Source organism: Phyllobates terribilis, unplaced genomic scaffold (genome assembly GCF_046119375.1).
Source record: "Phyllobates terribilis strain yellow unplaced genomic scaffold, ASM4611937v1 Scaffold_46__1_contigs__length_10046794, whole genome shotgun sequence".
NCBI classification, from domain to species: domain Eukaryota; kingdom Metazoa; phylum Chordata; class Amphibia; order Anura; family Dendrobatidae; genus Phyllobates; species Phyllobates terribilis.
The window spans coordinates 1,075,292-1,093,866 of record NW_027362806.1 but is presented as its reverse complement, the minus strand read 5'-3'; the positions used below and the strand labels follow the sequence as shown (position 1 = coordinate 1,093,866).

The window sequence follows — 18,575 nt, the reverse complement described above, 5'->3', positions numbered from 1 at the left end:
AGGACAATGTTAAGGTCCCAGGGGGGAATTAAGTCTGTTACTCTAGGCTGGATGCGGGTGGCTGCTGTCATAAATCTCTTCACCCACTGATGTTCAGCTAGGCTTTGATCAAAGTACGAGCTTAGCGCTGCTACCTGGACCTTAAGGGTACTAGGTCTGAAGCATTTGTCCAGACCTTCTTGTAGGAAATCTAGAATTTGTGCTACATCGGCCCTATGAGGGTGAGTATGCGCACACAACTTTAATAAGGTCTTCCAGATCTTATGGTAAATGGTGTTAGTTACAGGTTTCCTGCTCTTCTGGAGAGTTTTGATGACTTTGTCTGAGAGGCGTCTTGTTTTTAAAATCAGGAATTCAGAAGACAGGCAGCCAGGTGTAGTCTCTAGGGGTCCGGATGGTGAATCGGTCCCTGGAGAAGAAGATCTCTGATGGGAGGAAGGATTAGAGGGCCCTCCACACTCAGACTGGTTAATGTACCAAACCAACTACTATTTAGCCAGAGAGGAGCCACTAGGATTACTCTGGTCCCTTCGGTCCTTATCTTTTGCAAGGTTTTTGAAAGGATAGGCAGCGGGGGTCTGATGGGGGGGATAAAGGCATACGCTAGTTTGAATTCACATTAGTGAGCGAATGTGTCTACGCCCATGCAAGGGCAGTTTGGATCCAGGGAGAAATATTGAGGCACCTTCGCGTTCTGGTGTCCGACGAAGAGATCTACCCCTGGATAGCCACATCTTTCGATTAACATCTGGAAGACGTCTGGGTTTAGACTCAACTCTCCTGGATGAATCTTTGTTCCGCTTAAGAAATTGGCCTGCACGTTGACTGAACCTTTGATATGAACAGCCGACACGGATGGAAAATGTTCTTCAGCCCAGGAAAATATTCTCGCATAGTCTGCTTTTAAGCTTTCAAGTCTTGTGCCCCCTTGATGACGAAGGTGGGCTACTGTGGTGATATTGTCGGAAAATATCTGTATGTGGGTTTTCTGGACCAGAGGCTCTGCTGCTTCCTCTACGGCCTTTAATTCTCTGAAATTTGATGAGCGCTGGCTTACCTCTTTGGACCATATACCCTGGAATAGCTCCTGGGAGACTATGGCTCCCCATACCTTCCTGCTGGCATCCACTCTTATGGTTACTAGTGGATTCTGGATCCATGGTACTCCTCTGTTTAGATTCTTCATGCTCAGCCACCAGAATAGAGAGGTTTTTACCCATGGTGGTATAGGAATTCTCCTGTTCAGAGACCGTAGAGATTCGTCCCAATTCATAACGATGTGGGTCTGTAATGTTCGGGTATGTGCCTGAGCCCAGATCACCATCTGGATACAGGATGACATAGATCCGAGGACCGACATAGCATTTCTCAATGATACCAATCTCCTGCTTCTTAGGACATTGATCTTTGCTTTTAGCATGACCTGTTTTTGTTTGGGCAGAAAAGACATCTAGCTGTGGGAATCCAATAGTACTCCTAGAAACGATTTTGTCATGGAGGGAACCATATCTGATTTTTTGTGGTTCACTAAGCAGCCCAGAGAAGAAAGCATCTGAGTGGTCAACTGTATATGCTCTTGGAGCAATGGTACTGAGGGGCCGATTAATAACAGGTCATCAAGGTATGGTACTATTGAAACATTCTGACCCCTGATATAAGCCATGACCTTTGTAAATATTCGTGGGGCTGATGATATCCCGAAAGGGAGAACATTGAACTGGTAGTGGACTATCTGTTCCCCCTGAGCCACTGCGAATCTTAAGAACTTTCTGTAAAGTGGATGTATGGGGATGTGATAGTATGCATACTGGAGATCGTTTGTGGCCATGACATGGTCCTGTCTTATCAGAGGGACCGTCGATCTGATGGATTCCATCTTGAATCTCTGGTAGTGGATATACTGATTCAGTGATTTTAGACTGATAATAATCCGGTGCGAGCCAATTGTTTTTTTTATTAGGAAGAGATTGGAATAATGTCCTCTGCTTATCTCCCCTGTAGGAACCAGGGATATCACCCCTGAGGATAATAGGTCTGTTAGACCAGATATCATGGTGGCCTGCAGACTTTGAGAAGAGAGCCGCGTTATCTTTACTCTCAGGAGTAAAAATAGAATTCTCCTGCTATCCACAAACTCGACTGCCCTCAGGACCCGTGGGGCTGAGCAGATTTCTCTCCACTGAGGGAGAAAGTTTGAGATGCGGCCCCCGACTGTCCTGACGTCATGGTTTATTCTACGTTGATTTTGGGAGAGAACAAAGATTTTTGCCGCCTCTTCCTTTTGGGTAGGCTTCACCGACCTGTTTTCCTTTACCTCTATATTGAGGGGTCGGCTCCTAAGAAGGACGAAAGGGCCTTTTCCTTACATTTCTAGGTTCTGGGAGGGCTTTCTTCTTGTCTGAGGCTTTCTCGAGAAGATCATCTAGGGCTGGCCCAAACATGTATTTCCCTTTAAAGGGGAAGGAACACAATTTCATCTTTGATGCCACATCACCGCTCCAGGATTTTAACCATAGGTCCCGTCTCACATAGTTTGATAACCCAGATACTCTGGCCGCTACTCTCACCGATTCTGCAGAAACATCTGCTAAAAACCCCGTAGCTTTCTGGAGAAGCGGTAGGGATGCTAAGATGTCTTCTCTGGGGGTGCCAAAGACTAGGTGTTCCTCCAGTTTATCTAGCCAACGAGCCATTGATGGAGCTACGCCCGTAGAGACTGCGTTGGTGCTTAATAGGGCTGCCGAGGTCTCCCAGGACTTCCTAAGTAGTCCCTCCATCTTGCGTTCCATGGGGTCCTTTAGCTGAGAGGAATCTTCAAAGGGCAATGTAGTCTTCTTTGCCACTCGTGCAATCTGGATATCCACTCTTGGGACTTCGGACCAGCATTCTGCTGTCTTGTTGTCTACAGGAAATCTATCCTTTGTTACGGATCCGGGTGGTGGAACCTCTGTGCTGCGGTGCAAGGAGGGACCAGAGGGGCGTAACTAGGTATCAACTCGGACTGACGAAGGTCGTACGGCGGCTCAATCGACTCCGTGACCAGGGAAGGACCGAGCAGAGGGACCAGGTGCTACTCTGGGCCAGACGTTGTATGAGAGCAGGTGAGTGACTCTCATGGGTCAGAAGGCAGGGACTGACCGCTACAGCAGATGAGGACGGCAGGCGGGCTATCTGGGTAGACGGACTGGCAGACCCGGCAGGTAACAAGCAGGAGCCTCCAGGTAGGCACGGCAGGTAACAAGCAGGAGTCTCCAGGTAGGCACGGCAGGTAACAAGCAGGAGCCTCCAGGTAGGCACGGCAGGTAACAAGCAGGAGCCTCCAGGTAGGCTGGCTGGTAGGCACGGCAGGAGCCTCCAGGTAAGCAAGTAGGTTGGCAGTCACGACAGGTAACAGGCAGGTGCTTCCAGGTAAGCAAGTGGGCAGAGCCCATAGACAGACTGGTGGACTGAACAGTAGACAGACTGTCGGGCGGGAGAGTAGTCAGGCTGGCGGACTGGACTGGTAGTCAGGCTGGCGGACTGGACTGGTAGTCAGGCTGGCGGGCAGGACTGGTAGTCAGGCTGGCGGGCAGGACTGGTAGTCAGGCTGGCGGGCAGGACTGGTAGTCAGGCTGGCGGGCAGGACTGGTAGTCAGGCTGGCGGGCAGGACTGGTAGTCAGGCTGGCGGGCAGGACTGGTAGTTAGGCTGGCGGGCAGGACTGGTAGTTAGGCTGGCGGGCAGGACTGGTAGTTAGGCTGGCGGGCAGGACTGGTAGTCAGGCTGGCAGCGGGACGTGAGGGCTGAAGCAGAGGTAAGTACACAGTGCTACAACTTTTGCTTAGTATTAGTCCCTAATACTCTGGTGTATAGGGAACACCAATTTCTTCCTGGAACGAGGCTAAGGAGGATTTGATTTCTTGACGTACAATCCCCTTTATTTCTTCCATTAAGGAAGGCTGTTCCTGCCTGATAATTTTCTCCATACAGTCCTTGCATAGGGGCTTTCTATGGGAGGACGATAGCTTTTTTGTACAGATGGGACATCTGCGTGACGGTCTAGCTTTGTCTCCAGATGCAGGTTCCTTGTCCCCCTACAAGAGAGGGGAGAAGGGAAAGGGAGCTATAATCACTATTACCTTCATCTGGGAGATGGACTACTAGTGCCATACATACTGGGACCGGCCCGGGGCTGGGCTCTACAGATGCAGAAGGAGAAGATGCTTCAACAGACATGGTTTTGTCCTACCTGCAGATGTCTTCCTGTCCAGGGCTTCTTTATGGGCGACTGGACCTGTGCCTCCCTCTGATTAGAGGGCTCCTCTCCCAGTGTCCAGGTGAAGATAGGTGTGATCACCGGCGGCTATCGCCGCTTTTCCCCCCACTGAGCCTGCTGCGTTCCACCGTGGAATGCATAATCGGCGGAAGGGACGTCATCATCCACCGCCCGGCGTCACCTATGGCGCAGCGGCGCGCGCTCCACATCCTGAAGACCGGCATCACCCGCGCATCCAGCAGGGGAGAGAGAAGGAGGAGGAGATGGGCCGGAGAGCTCAGAGAGGCTTCCGGCCAGAATATCCTGCAGGTTTTGCCGAAGGCGAGGACTGGAGGAGGGGGTCCCGAATCCAGAGGAGATGGGAGCAGCGCATGTGAGGAGGAGAGGTAAACCACTCGATCCTCTGCTGCTCGGCTTGTAGTTTTCTCCCCAGTGCCTGTCGCCGGCCCAGCACACCAAGGATGACCTCTTCATCCCTGATAGGGACAGGAAATAACACAGAAGGGAGGATGTGGGAGGGGCTATTTAAACCTCTTCATATTTCCTGTCCCTTTTAGGGTGGGGTTACATCCTCCGGTGTGCTGTCATGGGGGGGGGGGGTTATTAGAAAAAACATGTTACATCCCCAACAACAACGTATGTTTGGGGGGAGAACGCGAACACTAAACCAGAGTTGCACTCATTTATGGTGGACCGTTGGAGCTACTATGAGTCCTGAACAGAAGAGTAGAGAAAGTATTAGTGCCCCCATTTTAGGAGAGATTTTACCTGAATTCTTTAGGATTGAAAACATAATGGAATTTATGACGTGGAGTGAATCCATGAAACCAGGGCTGGAGCCATGCCACCACATCTCCTGCAGGCGTGAATAGATGTATATTACAGCAATCAGCCACGCACAGCTTAGAGACATATCATGGCACAGGAGTAATGTTATTTACGTAGTTTATCGCAATCCTGTTTGAAGATAGTTTGAAAAGTCAGGATAAAGGGAAACTCTGTTGTTATTGTACAGAAATTCACACTTGGCCCTCACTGCACATTTAGTGTTGTCGATCATAAAAGCGAGGTTTGGTCATAAAGACTGGACCTGGTCTTGTAGGAACCATATGAGAACATTCAGCTGCACAGAAGGGAGAGAAGGTAGATTCATCTAATAAGATATCAGGGATCTAGGAAGCCAACACCATCATTACCCTCCACTTTCTCTTACAGGCCCATCATAATATTTTTCTTCAAGTGATTTTCTAACTTTTCAGCACTTTCTACATATGCTGTCATTTGGATTGGTAGTTTACAGACCTGGGCAGGTAAAAGTCAGGATCTTCTAATTTCACTTGGTAGGTGGATCTTCCAGGTTGTAAGTTGTATAGAAACGGACTTTCAATGTCCAAAGTCATTTGAACAGTTTTTGGTGGAAGAGAAGGTTTTGGTCTAGATGCAAAATGGTGATCACACGATTGTGATACCGCCGGACTACACGACCGATAAAGCAGCCACAGCCGGTGACTGAGAAGAATCTGTGACTTCTCTGCATTTAGTAGTTACTACTCACCTGGGTAGTCATATGTAGGAATCTCCTCTTTACACCGCTCATCACCCCTCACATATGTCTCTGTAGTATTAATCTGGGTCAGATCTTCACCCTGAAACAATATTGTACAAGTCACAAGTATAAACCATATAATACTGGTGGATAAAACAAGACCAATAGGGGAGATCTCGTGACACCTTCTCTCCATCTACCTGATCCTGAGGAACATTGGGATCTTCTTGTTTACAGTCCTGTGGAAGAAGAGGACGGGGACATCTCTCTGGTGTTGTCCTCTTACTGGATAGATCTGGAGGAAACACATACAGGACTGAATTCATTCTTTACATACAGATAATTATAGGCCGTGTGTATTTAGTCCTGTCTATTACCTGGTGATGTGAGGGGCTGGGGAACCTCCATCATGACGTCCTTGTACAGATCTTTGTGTCCTTCTAAATACTCCCACTCCTCCATGGAGAAATAGACAGCTACATCCTGACACCTTATAGGAACCTTACACATACAATGATACAGTCATCCCCTCGATCCCTTCATAGCGTTACTGTATAATGTCCCAGCATTCCCAGCAGTGTCACCTCTCCAGTCAGCAGCTCAATCATCTTGTAGGTGAGTTCTAGGATCTTCTGGTCATTGATGTCCTCATGTATCAGGGGGTGAGGTGGAGGTCCTGTGATTGGGCTCAGGGGTCTTCCCCATCCCTCAGACACAGGGTCCTGACAGCGCTCACTAGAGGTCTTCTTCACTACTGTGTAATCCTGGTTATGGAGAGACACATTAATAAATCTCACTCCAGACATTTCCAGAGTCCTCACCTCTCCAGTTCTGTCCATCTGTTATTCCCATAGATAAGAATGATGTAATGTGACGTCATCAGAATCTCTCACCTCTCCAGTAAGCCGGAAGAGGATCTCTAGGGTGAGGTGTAATATCCTCTCCGCCATCTTGTCTGTGTCCATAACGATCTTTGAAAACTCTCAGGAAAACTCTCTGATATAGAATATATTATATGATATAGAATAGAATATATTCACTGAGAGGATCTGATATTGTAGAGACCTGAATAAGAAGAAGATGAGCCGATGTAACATCATAAAAATCCTGTGTAATAATGCAATTACTGGAGATAATAAGGGAAACATATGAGAATTATTATTTTACAGTATTTAGTTTTTTCTTTACATCTACTAATAAAACCTATATATTTTAGGCCACAGACAACAAGCAGTTTCTTCCTCGGCGCCGGCAGCTGAATACGTTTCTCATAGACTCCTGAACCTTATTGCTAATTCTCGTCTCATTTACTGACACTGGAAACGGCATTAGCAATACTGCAGGAGATATTCATTACATGTGACATGAGAAATAACTATTTCATGATGAGGACGACATCTTCATCTTCTACTACGGCTCTATAAATATATTTAGCCAGTGTCTGTCACAAACTACATCATCAATGGCCGTCTATATGTTTCCTGTCTTCACCAGACTGTCATCTTCTAACGCATTAGAGCTCAGGTCTAATTCACACACAGAAGTTTGAGGCATTTATAAAAGCTTGTTTCTTTAAACAAACACCGTGGACAGAAATTATTTGATAGCAGTCTCACCAGGACATGAGTTATTTGATGCCAAAGTCTCCATATACAGTGTTTTATGGAGTCTATTTCTGGCCTTAGGCTTTCCTATACATTACAAGAAAAACTCCATAAAAAAGCAGATATTAACATTTTGTTAATTATTTTAAAACAAATGTTTAACATGTTAAAAAGTAACTCTTTTGGGCACCAGAACATAGAAGTGCACCGCAGGGATGGGACAGGTACGGCTGCTACACCAACCCTGGCAGTTTAACCACTTGCTGCTGTCAAGAGCAAACATGGCATCTAAGATGGTTTGACAGAGTTCGGCTCACTGCCTAGTTACTACGATACTTAAATAACCAATAATGGTGTCTGGGTCTGCAATGTAGAAAAGTCTATTAGGCCGGGCCAGAGGCAGCGTCCAATAAGTTACTTTTTAACGCCCCCATACATATTAGACTAAAGTTTCATGAAAGCACTGATTTCCAGGGTTTGGTCGACTACATAAAGTATTTGGGGACCTCCTGACAGATGATGTCAGAGGTTAATCCGATTGTTCTTCCTGTAGATAATCCTCCGATAGAGGAGTCTGGAGGCGACTCTCTCATACAGACCACAGGAAAGCTGGAATATTTGTGTATGGAGGAGTCGGAAGAGATAGCCGTCTGCCAAATGATCGTTCAGCCAACACTTATCTCATGTGTATGGGGCCGTTAGTATTACATACATACATACAGCTGACACCTATCGGGTGGCAATATTCTCTTATTCCTGATTGCAGTTTTAAAACAGCAATGAGGCAATAAGGCCCCTTAACGACAGCCGTTTTAATGCGTATCGGCGGTCGTTAAAGTTTAAAAAAAGAAGGTTTAACGTGAAAAAAATATCAGTTTTAGCAACAAGAAATATCCATCACGTTAGGGAAAACAGACTCACTGCACAATGGTAGTTAAGTCACGTCCATAACAACTTTAACCCTTTCCCGCCAGAGCCTGTTTTCGCCTTCGTGACCAGGCCAATTTTTTCAATTCTGACCACTGTCGTTTTATGAGGTACTAGCTCTGGAACGCTTCAACGGATCCCCCTGATTCTGAGATTTTTTTTGTGACATCTTGTACTTCATGATTGTGGTAAAATTTCTTCGATATCACTTGCGCTTATTTGTGAAAAAAATCGGAAATTTGGTGAAAATTTAGCAATTTTCAAACTTTGCATTTTCATGCCCTTAAATCAGAGAGATATGTCAGACAAAATAGTTAATAAATAACATTTCCCACATGTCTACTTTACATCAGCACAATTTTGGAACCAAAATAATTTTTTGTTAGGAAGCTATAAGGGTTAAAAGTTGACCAGCGATTTCTCATTTTTCCAACAAAATTTAGAAAACCATTTGTTTTAGGGACCACATCTTATTTGAAGTGACTTTGAGGGGCCTTTATGACAGAAAATATCCAAAAGTAATACCATTCTAAAAACTGCACCCCTCAAGTTGCTCAAAACCACATTCAAGAAGTTTATTAACCCTTCAGGTGCTTCACGGAAATTTTTGGAATGTGGAAGAAAGCAATGAACATTTTACTTTTTTTCACAAAAATGTTACTTTAGACCCAATTTTTTATTTTCACAAAGGTAACAGGAAAAAATGGACTATCCAATTTGTAGTGCAATTTCTCCTGAGCTCGCTGATACCCCATATGTGAGGGAAAACCACTGTTTGAGTGCACTGTAGGGTTCGGAAGGGAAGGAGCGCCATTTGACTTTTTGAATGTAAAATTTGTTAAAATAATTAGCGGACGCCACGTCGCATTTGGGGAGCCCCTGATGTGCCTAAACAGTGGAAACCCCCCACAAGTGACACCATTTTGGAAACTAGACCCCTTAGGGAACTTATCTAGAGGTGTGGTGAGCACCTTGAACCCCCAGGTGCTTCACAGAAGTTTATAATATTGAGCCATAAAAATAAAATTTTCAAATTTTTCCCACATACACGTTTTTCAGCCCTTAATTTTGCATTATCATAAGGGTAACAGGAGAAATTGCACCATGAAATTTGTTGTGCAATTTCTCCTGAGTAAGTTAATACCCCATATGTGGGGGAAAACCACTATTTGGGTACACTGCAGGGTTCGGAAGGGAAGGAGCGCCATTTGACTTTTTGAATGTAAAATTTGTTTGAATAATTAGCGGACGCCATGTCGCGTTTGTGTAGCCCCTGATGTGCCTAAACAGTGGAAACCCCCCACAAGTGACACCATTTTGGAAATTAGACCCCTTAGGGAACTTATCTAGATGTGTGGTGAGCACTTTGAACCCCCATGTGCTTCACAGAAGTTTATAATATTGAGCCATAAAAATAAACTTTTTACTTTTTTCCCACCAAAAAAATTTTCATCCCCTAATTTTGCATTATCATAAGGGTACCCCATAAGTGGGGGAAAACCCATGCTTTGGTGTACGGCAGGGTTCGGAAGAGAAAGGAGCGCTATGTTGGCTGGGATAGGTTGCAGACACCATGTCAAATTTGAAGAGTCACTGACATGCCAAAACATCAGAAACCCCCACAAGTGACCCCATTTTGTAAACTACACCTCTCAAGGAATTCATCTAGGGAAGTAGTGAGTATTTTTAAATTTTTAAATTTATACCATTGGGCATTGAAGAAAATATAATTATATTTTTACCACAAAAAAATGTTTTAGCCTCAGATTTTACATTTTCACACAGGGCAATGGGTAAAAATGGTGCCGAAATGTGTCACACAATTTCTTCTAAATGTGGCAATACCCCATATGTGGCTGTACAGTACTGCTTAGCCATACGGCGAGATCCGGAGCGCTATTTGACTCTTGGAGAACAAATTATTGTAGAATAGTTTGTGTACTCCATACACACAGCCCCGAAGTGCTAGAAGAGCAGAATCCCCCCTCAAGTGACCCTATTTTGGAAATTATACCCCTTTGGGAATTTACCTACAGGTGTAGTGACGATTTTGACTCCATGGGTCTTTTCCAGAAACAAGCAGCAATGGAGGATGCTGAGAGAAAATTTAAAACTGCCGTTGAAGTGACCAATACGCTGTAGTGACCAGTACGTTGTGCCCAGCTCGTGCTTCTGGAGACATGCACCTGTAAATTAGGCAAGCTCTCATCGCTACAGGAATGCCAAACATGTGGACCCTAAATGTCGTTCAGGCACATTGTGGGGCTCAGAAGGGAGGGGGGCATTTGAATTTGGGAGCACAAAATTTTCTGAATTTCTTTTGGGGTGCAAGGGCCATTTCGCTTTTCCAGAGCCTTTCTGCTACCAGTAACTTGGAAGTCCCTTATATTTTTAACAGATAACGGACCTGAGTGGGGACTAGCTTTTTTTGAGGACTGAGTTGAAGCTTTTATTGGGAACAATTTACATAACATTTATCCGCCGCTCTAGGCTGAGCACTTACATCGGGGTTTCCATCTAAATCTCCAAGTGATGTAATTCAGATGAAACCCCCGCGGGATCCATTCACTGTAATGAGGCAGCAGAGTTACTCTGGACTCCGTCTGGCCTCTGTTAAGCGGTGTCCTTTTTTTCAGAAGTGCACAAAACTGTGGCCAACCGCACTCTTATGCACGCCTAAAAAAACTGACACCGTGGCATCACAGGCCAGATGGCGTCCACAGTGCCTCCATCTGCCTCATTACAGGGAATCTTCCTCTGAATCACGTATTTCAGATATTTACACGGAAACCCCGGTGTAAGCGCTCAGCGCAGAGTGCAGGATAAATGTGAGCCGAGCCTTACTGCTATCTTTGGGAAGCAGAATAAACAAATCAGTAGCAGGTGAAGAATTGGTTTTATTTATTTTTACGCCGTTCCTCATGTGGTATAAGTGATTAGACGACTTTATTCTTCGGGTCGGTGCGATGCCAGATTCATATCGGGTTTTTATGACTGACAGCTGTCACACACTAAAAGAAGCTTTTTTTTGCAAAATCTAGTTTTTGCATCGCCACATTTTGAGAGCTATAATTTTTCCATATTTCAGCCGACAGAGTCATGTGAGGGCTTGCTTTTTGCGGTACCATTTTTATTTCCATTTGGCTTTTTGATCGCATTTTATTCCACTTTTTGTTTGGCGATATGATGAAAAAGCATAGTTTTTAGCTCCGTTTTTTTTTTTTTTTTTTTTACGGTGTGCACAGAAGGGGTTAGTGTGACAGTTTTATAGATCGGGTTGTTCCGGACGCGGCGATACCAAATATGTGTACTTTTTTTGTTTTTGCATAAATATACGGATTTATTGGTTTAATATTTTCTTTATTTAATTTTATTTATTTTGTGATTTTTTTTTAACAGTTTGAAAACATTTTTTTTTACTTTTGTTTTTCCATTTTTACTTGGTCCCTTTATAGGACATCAATTTTTATTTTTCTAATCCCTGCTCTCATGCAATGCAATAGACATGTATTGCATTTCATGCGAGCTCTGCTGACAGTTTTACACTGTCAGTGTCTCCTGCGAGACTCAGCTGCAGGCTGGGCCTAGCAGGACACCGTACATTTCAGACCCGGAGGTGGTCATGCTACTGCTCTGCACCACACCCGCAGAGCTTGCAGGACCCTGGGGGTCCTGAGCGCTGCAGGACCACCGACGGTTCATAAACGTCGGCGCTGCTCAGAGCCCGGGCAGCGCCGACATTTATATACAGTGGGCGGTCGGGAAGCGGTTAAAAGTGCCTCCCTAGTAATGGAACAGTATAGCAGATCCAAACAGAATGAAGTATGTTCTGTTAGGGGCCCGTAATCCAGCACGGCGGGTGTTAGATGTTCTGCCTGTGCTGGCTCTGGGCATATTGCAGGTATTGCAAATGGTCAGGTACAAAAAGAGAGGAAATATTGCTCTGGTAAATGATATAAATGTGGTCACTTTGGACATATTGCAAGGAATTGTTATTGTGAGGAGTCCAGCAATATTGTGATGGAGAAAAGGCATTTACACAGACAGAATAGCATTTCTTCTCAGTCCCATGTGTCCCACCATGTGCAGAAGAGTCAAAATGGCTGATTACAACCAGGGAGGAAAGGGTAAAATTGCCCCTAGTGAGGCCTTGATATACCTCAGTACATCCAGGGGCAGCAGCGTCTCTAACAGGCCTGTACTGTTCTTTATCTATACGGTGGTTTTGTTTTATTACTTTATTTTACTATTTGAAATAGGGCAGAAAGTTTCCTCTAAACTATAGTTATTACAGGGGGACTTTCTCCACCTCTATTGGGGTCCGATATTAATTAACTTCAAAATTGACTATTAATTAATACACAAATATTAGTGATGCTTAACGTTATCTGTTCCTTATGCTATATACTGAGACAAACCCTGTATCAATTGTAGCTCTGGCATGTCTGCCTCCTGCCCGGCGGAGACGCCGACCTCCTTATCACTGCGGCCCCCTCCAGGTGTCTCCCGCGCCGCAGCTTGTCTCCTACGCTGGCTGCGTCCAGCGTGTGCGCAGAACCCTGGGCACTGTGCTTAGGGCGCGCGCGTGCTCCTTGTCTCTTAAAGGGGCCGCGTGCCCCGTCCTAAGATGTCCCCGGCCAATGGCTGGAGGACAGGTAATATATAAGGCACCTCCCCCAGCATGGAGGTGCCTGTGCAACGTGTTAGTTTGGCCTCCTAACCTTTCTGTCAGTTCTTAGGTCCCCATGCTGCCCGCCAGCCCGTCTACCAGCCGTGCCCGCCAGCCCGCCAGCCTGTCCACCTGCCGTGCTTGTCTGTCTGCTTACTATATATATATATATATATATATATATATATATATATATATATATATATATATATATATATATATATATACACATACATATATATACACATATACATATATATATACACACATATACATATACACAGTACAGACCAAAAGTTTGGACACACCTCATTTAACCCCTTAATAACATCTGACGTACTAATACGCGTCTGTGCCCTGGGACTTAAGAGCCAGACCCGTATTAGTACGTCATCGCGATCGCGCGCGCACACAGGCTGTGCGGGCGCGATCGCCGCCGGGTGTCAGCTGATAGTACCGGGTGTCAGCTGATTGTCACAGCTGACACCCGGTACTATGTGCAGGGAGCGGTCCTGCACCGCTCCCAGCACATTAACCCCCGCGATGCTGCGATCGAAGTCGATCGCGGCATTGCGGGGGCAAGGGGAGGTGATCGGCGATACTCCCCTCCTCTTCCGGCTTCCAGCGCAGTCTGCAAAGGCTTCCCGGGTGTTGCCATGACGACCCGATGTCGTCATGACAACATCCGGGTCACCAGAGAGCAGGAAGATTGCTTGGACATGCGCAGTGCATCTCCAAGCAATCCTCACACTGTGCACTTCTGACAGCCTTCATGGCATAGGGATGGTACTCCATTCCTGTGCCATGCAGGCGATCAGAAAAAAAAAAGTGAAAGTTCCAGAGTGGGACAAAGTAATAAAGTGTATAAACTGTGTGAAAGTGGAAAAAAAAAAAAAAAAATGTGCAAAAATATTATAAAAAAAATAAAAAAAATAATACACCAAAAATAAAAATAGAATGTACCCATCAATAAATATTATTATAAAAAAAATAAAAAAAAAACAATAAAAGTAAACATATTTGGTATCGCCGCGTCCGGAACAACCTGACCTATAAAACTGTCCCACTAGTTAACCCCTTCAGTGAACACGGTAAAAAAAAAAAAAAAAAAACGAAGCAAAAAACAATGCTTTATCACCATACCGCCAAACAAAAAGTGGAATAACACGCGATCAAAAAGACGCATATAAATAAAAATGATACCGCTGAAAACGTCATCTCGTCCCGCAAAAAACAAGCCGCCATACAGCTCCATCAGCCGAAAAATAAAAAAGTTATAGCTCTCAGAATAAAGCGATACTAAAAAATATTTTTTTCTATAAAATAGCTTTTATTGTGTATAAGCGCCAAAACATAGAAAAATGATACAAATGTGGTATCGCTGTAAACGTACTGACCCGAAGAATAAAGCTACCTCATCAATTTTACCACACGCGGAACAGAATAAAAAAAAACAAAAAAAACAATTCCTGAATTGTTGGTTTTTGTTTATTCTGCCTCCCAAAAATCGGAATAGAAAGCGATCAAAAAATGTCACGTGCCTGAAAATGGCACCAATAACAACGTCAAGTCATCCCGCAAAAAACGAGCCGTCACATGACTGTCTGCCAAAATCTGGAAAAATTATAGCTCTCAAAATATGGCGATGCAAAAACTAGATTTTACAAAAAATGCGTCTTTTAGTGTGTGACAGCTGTCAGTCATAAAAACCCCATATGATTCTGGCATTGCTGTAATCACACCGACCCGAAGAATAAAGTCGTCTAATCACTTATACCGCACAAGGAACGGCGTCAAAAATAAACTCTTGGGTTAGGATTGGGCTAGGGTTAGGGCTGGGTTTGGGGCTAGGGTTGTGCTGGGGCTAGGGTTGTGCTGGGGCTAGGGTTGTGCTATGGTTAGGGTTGTGCTAGGGTTAGGGCTGGGGTTGGGATTTTTTTCAAAAGTAAGAAAAAAAGATGACGATATGGCGACTAGTGTTGAGAGCAAGTGCTCGCTACTTGAGTTTGCATCGGGTGCTCTGGTATACATTGAGTATCGTGGGTATTTGAGTGACATGCTCGAGTCTCTGCCCCATATGTTTCGCGGCCAAAAAACTTTACGGGGATTGCCTGCCATGCACGAGCGATCCCCGCATGGTTTTTTTTGGGTGTCTAATAACCGTGAAACATGCGGAGCAGGGACTCGAGCATGTCACTCGAGCACACGCTGTACATGGTGCATACCTGAGTACCCGATGCAAACTCAAGTAGCGAGCACTTGCGCTCAAGAATAATGACAACTTATTCAATATGATGACCTAATGTAAACAAATTCTGTGCCGTACCTCTGGGTTCAAAATGTTCACTATACACCTTAATAAAATCCTTGAGGGGTATAGTTTCCAAAATGGGGACACTTGTGGGGGAGCTCCACTGTTTAGGCACATCACGGACTCTCCAAACGCGACATGGTGTCCGCTAACAAATTGAATGGAAAATCGGCTCAAATTGTTAGCGGACGCCATGTTGCGTTTGGAGAGCCCCTGTGTGCCCAAACATTGGAGCTCCCCCACAAGTGACCCCATTTTGGAAACTAGACCCCCCAAGGCACCTATCTAGATGCATAGTGAGCACTTGGAATCCCCAGGTGCTTCACAAATTGATTCGTAAAAATGAAAAAGTAAAAAAAAAAAACACTTTCATTTTTATGAATCAATTTGTGAAGCACCTGGGGTTCCAAGTGCTCACTATGAATCTAGATAGGTGCCTTGGGGGGTCTAGTTTCCAAAATGGGGTCACTTGTGGGGGAGCTCCAATGTTTGGGCACGCAGGGACTCTCTAAATGCAACATGGTATCCGCTAACAAATTGAATGGAAAATCGGCTCAAATTGTTAGCGGACACCACATTGCGTTTGGAGAGCCCCTCTGTGCCCAAACTTTGGAGCTCCCCCACAAGTGACCCCATTTTGGAAACTAGACCCCCCCAAGGCACCTTTCTAGATGCATAGTGAGCACTTGGAACCCCAGGTGCTTCACAAATTGATTCGTAACAATGAAAAAGTGTTTTTTTTTTTCACTTTTTCATTTTTACGAATCAATTTGTGAAGCACCTGGGGGTTGCAACTGCTCACTATGCATCTAGATAGGTGCCTTGGGGGGTCTAGTTTCCAAAATGGGGTCACTTGTGGGGGAGCTCCAATGTTTGGGCACACAGGGGCTCTCTAAACGCAACATGGTGTCCGCTAATTATTCAAGCAAATTTTACAATCAAAAAGTCAAATGGCGCTCCTTCCCTTCCGAGCCCTACAGTGCGCCCAAACAGTGTTTTTTCCCCAAATATTGGGTATCTGCGTGCCCAGGGGAAATTGCACAACAAATTTTGCGGTCCATTTTTTCTTGTTACCCCTGTGAAAATAAAAAAAATTGGGTCTAAAGTAACATTTTTGTGAAAAAAGTTAAATGTTCATTTTTTTCTTCCACATTCAAAAAATTCCTATGAAGCACCTGAAGGGTTAATAAAGTTCTTGAATGTGGTTTTGAGCACCTTGAGGGGTGCAGTTTTTAGAATGGTGTCACTTTTGGGTATTTTCTGTCATAAAGACCTCTCAAAGTGACTTCAAATGTGATGTGGTTCCTAAAAAAATGGTTTTGTAAATTTTGTTGGAAAAATGAGAAATCGCTGGTCAACTTTTAACCCTTATAGCTCCCTAACAAAAAAAAATTTTGGTTCCAAAATTGTGCTGATGTAAAGTAGACATGTGGGAAATGTTATTTATTAACTCTTTTGTGTGACATATCGCTCTGATTTCAGGGCTTAAAAATTCAAATTTTGAAAATTGCAAAATTTTCAAAATTTTCGCCAAATTTCCGTTTTTTTCACAAATAAACGCAAGTGATATCGAAGAAATTTTTCCACAATCATGAAGTACAATATGTCACGAAAAAACAATCTCAGAATCAGGGGGATCCGTTGAAGCGTTCCAGAGTAATTACCTCAAAGTGACAGTGGTCAGAATTGTAAAAATTGGCCCGGTCATTAACGTGCAAACCACCCGCGGGGCTTAAGGGGTTAAAGATTTTTCTGTATTTTCATGACTATGAAAATTGTACATTCACACTGAAGGCATCAAAACTATGAATTAACACATGTAGAATTATATACTTAACAAAAAAGTGTGAAACAACTGAAAATATGTCTTATATTCTAGGTTCTTCAAAGTAGCCACCTTTTGCTTTGATGACTGCTTTGCACACTCTTGGCATTCTCTTGATGAGCTTCAAGAGGTAGTCACCGTTAATAGTTTTCACTTCACAGGTGTGCCCTGTCAGCTTTAATAAGTGTGATTTCTTGCCTTATAAATGGGGTTGGGACCATCAGTTGTGTTGTGGAGAAGTCTGGTGGATAGACAGCTGATAGTCCTACTCAATAGACTGTTAGAAATTGTATTATGGCAAGAAAAAAGCAGCTAAGTAAAGAAAAACGAGTGGCCATCATTACTTTAAGAAATGAAGGTCAGTCAGTGCGAAAAATTGAGAAAACTTTTAAAGTGTCCCCAAGTGCAGTTGCAAAAACCATCAAGCGCTACAAAGAAACTGGCTCACATGAGGACCGCCCCAGGAAAGGAAGACCAAGAGTCACCTCTGCTTCTGAGGATAAGTTTATCCGAGTCACCAGCCTCAGAAATCGCAGGTTAACAGCAGCTCAGATTAGAGACCAAGTGAATGCCACACAGAGTTCTAGCAGCAGACACATCTCTACAACAACTTTTAAGAGGAGACTTTGTGCAGTAGGCCTTCATGGTAAAATAGCTGCTAGGAAACCACTGCTAAGGACAGGCAACAAGCAGAAGAGACTTGTTTGGGCTAAAGAACACAAGGAATGGACATTAGACCAGTGGAAATCTGTGCTTTGGTCTGATGAGTCCAAATTTGAGATCTTTGGTTCCAACCACCTTGTCTTTGTGCGAAACAGAAAAGGTGAACGGATGGACTCTACATGCCTGGTTCCCACCGTGAAGTATGGAGGAGGAGGTGTGATGGTGTGTGGGGGCTTTGCTGGTGACACTGTTGGGGATTTATTCAAAATTGAAGGCATACTGAACCAGCATGGCTACCACAGCATCTTGCAGCGGCATGCTATTCCATCCGGTTTGCGTTTTAGTTGGACCATCATTTATTTTTCAACAGGACAATGACCCCAAACACACCTCCAGGCTGTGTAAGGGCTATTTTACCAAGAAGGAGAGTGATGGGGTGCTACGCCAGATGACCTGGCCTCCACAGTCACCAGACCTGAACCCAATCGAGATTGTTTGGGGTGAGCTGGACCGCAGAGTGAAGGCAAAAGGGCCAACAAGTGCTAAGCATCTCTGGGAACTCCTTCAAGATCATTGGAAGACCATTTCCGGTGACTACTTCTTGAAGCTCATCAAGAGAATGCCAAGAGTGTGCAAAGCAGTCATCATAGCAAAAGGTGGCTACTTTGAAGAACCTAGAATATAAAGACATATTTTCAGTTGTTTCACACTTTTTTTGTTAAGTATATAATTCCACATGTTTTGATGCCTTCAGTGTGAATGTACAATTTTCATAG

The 18,575-nt window shown here is 44.4% G+C and overlaps 1 protein-coding gene across 1 annotated transcript in view; it reads right to left on the bottom strand.

The window, feature by feature from the left end:
• Positions 1 to 1,616: 1,616 nt before the first annotated feature.
• The window catches only part of LOC141191501 (oocyte zinc finger protein XlCOF29-like), a 43,990-nt gene continuing 27,031 nt past the window's right edge, over positions 1,617 to 18,575 (bottom strand). Inside the window, exons 2-4 of the mRNA XM_073661396.1 lie at positions 6,694 to 6,865; positions 6,385 to 6,564; positions 1,617 to 1,769 (exon numbers count right to left, since the gene is read on the bottom strand). Coding sequence (XP_073517497.1) covers positions 1,617 to 1,769; positions 6,385 to 6,564; positions 6,694 to 6,765 — 405 coding nt within the window. The 5' untranslated portion in view covers positions 6,766 to 6,865. The remainder of the gene's footprint in view (positions 1,770 to 6,384; positions 6,565 to 6,693; positions 6,866 to 18,575) is intronic.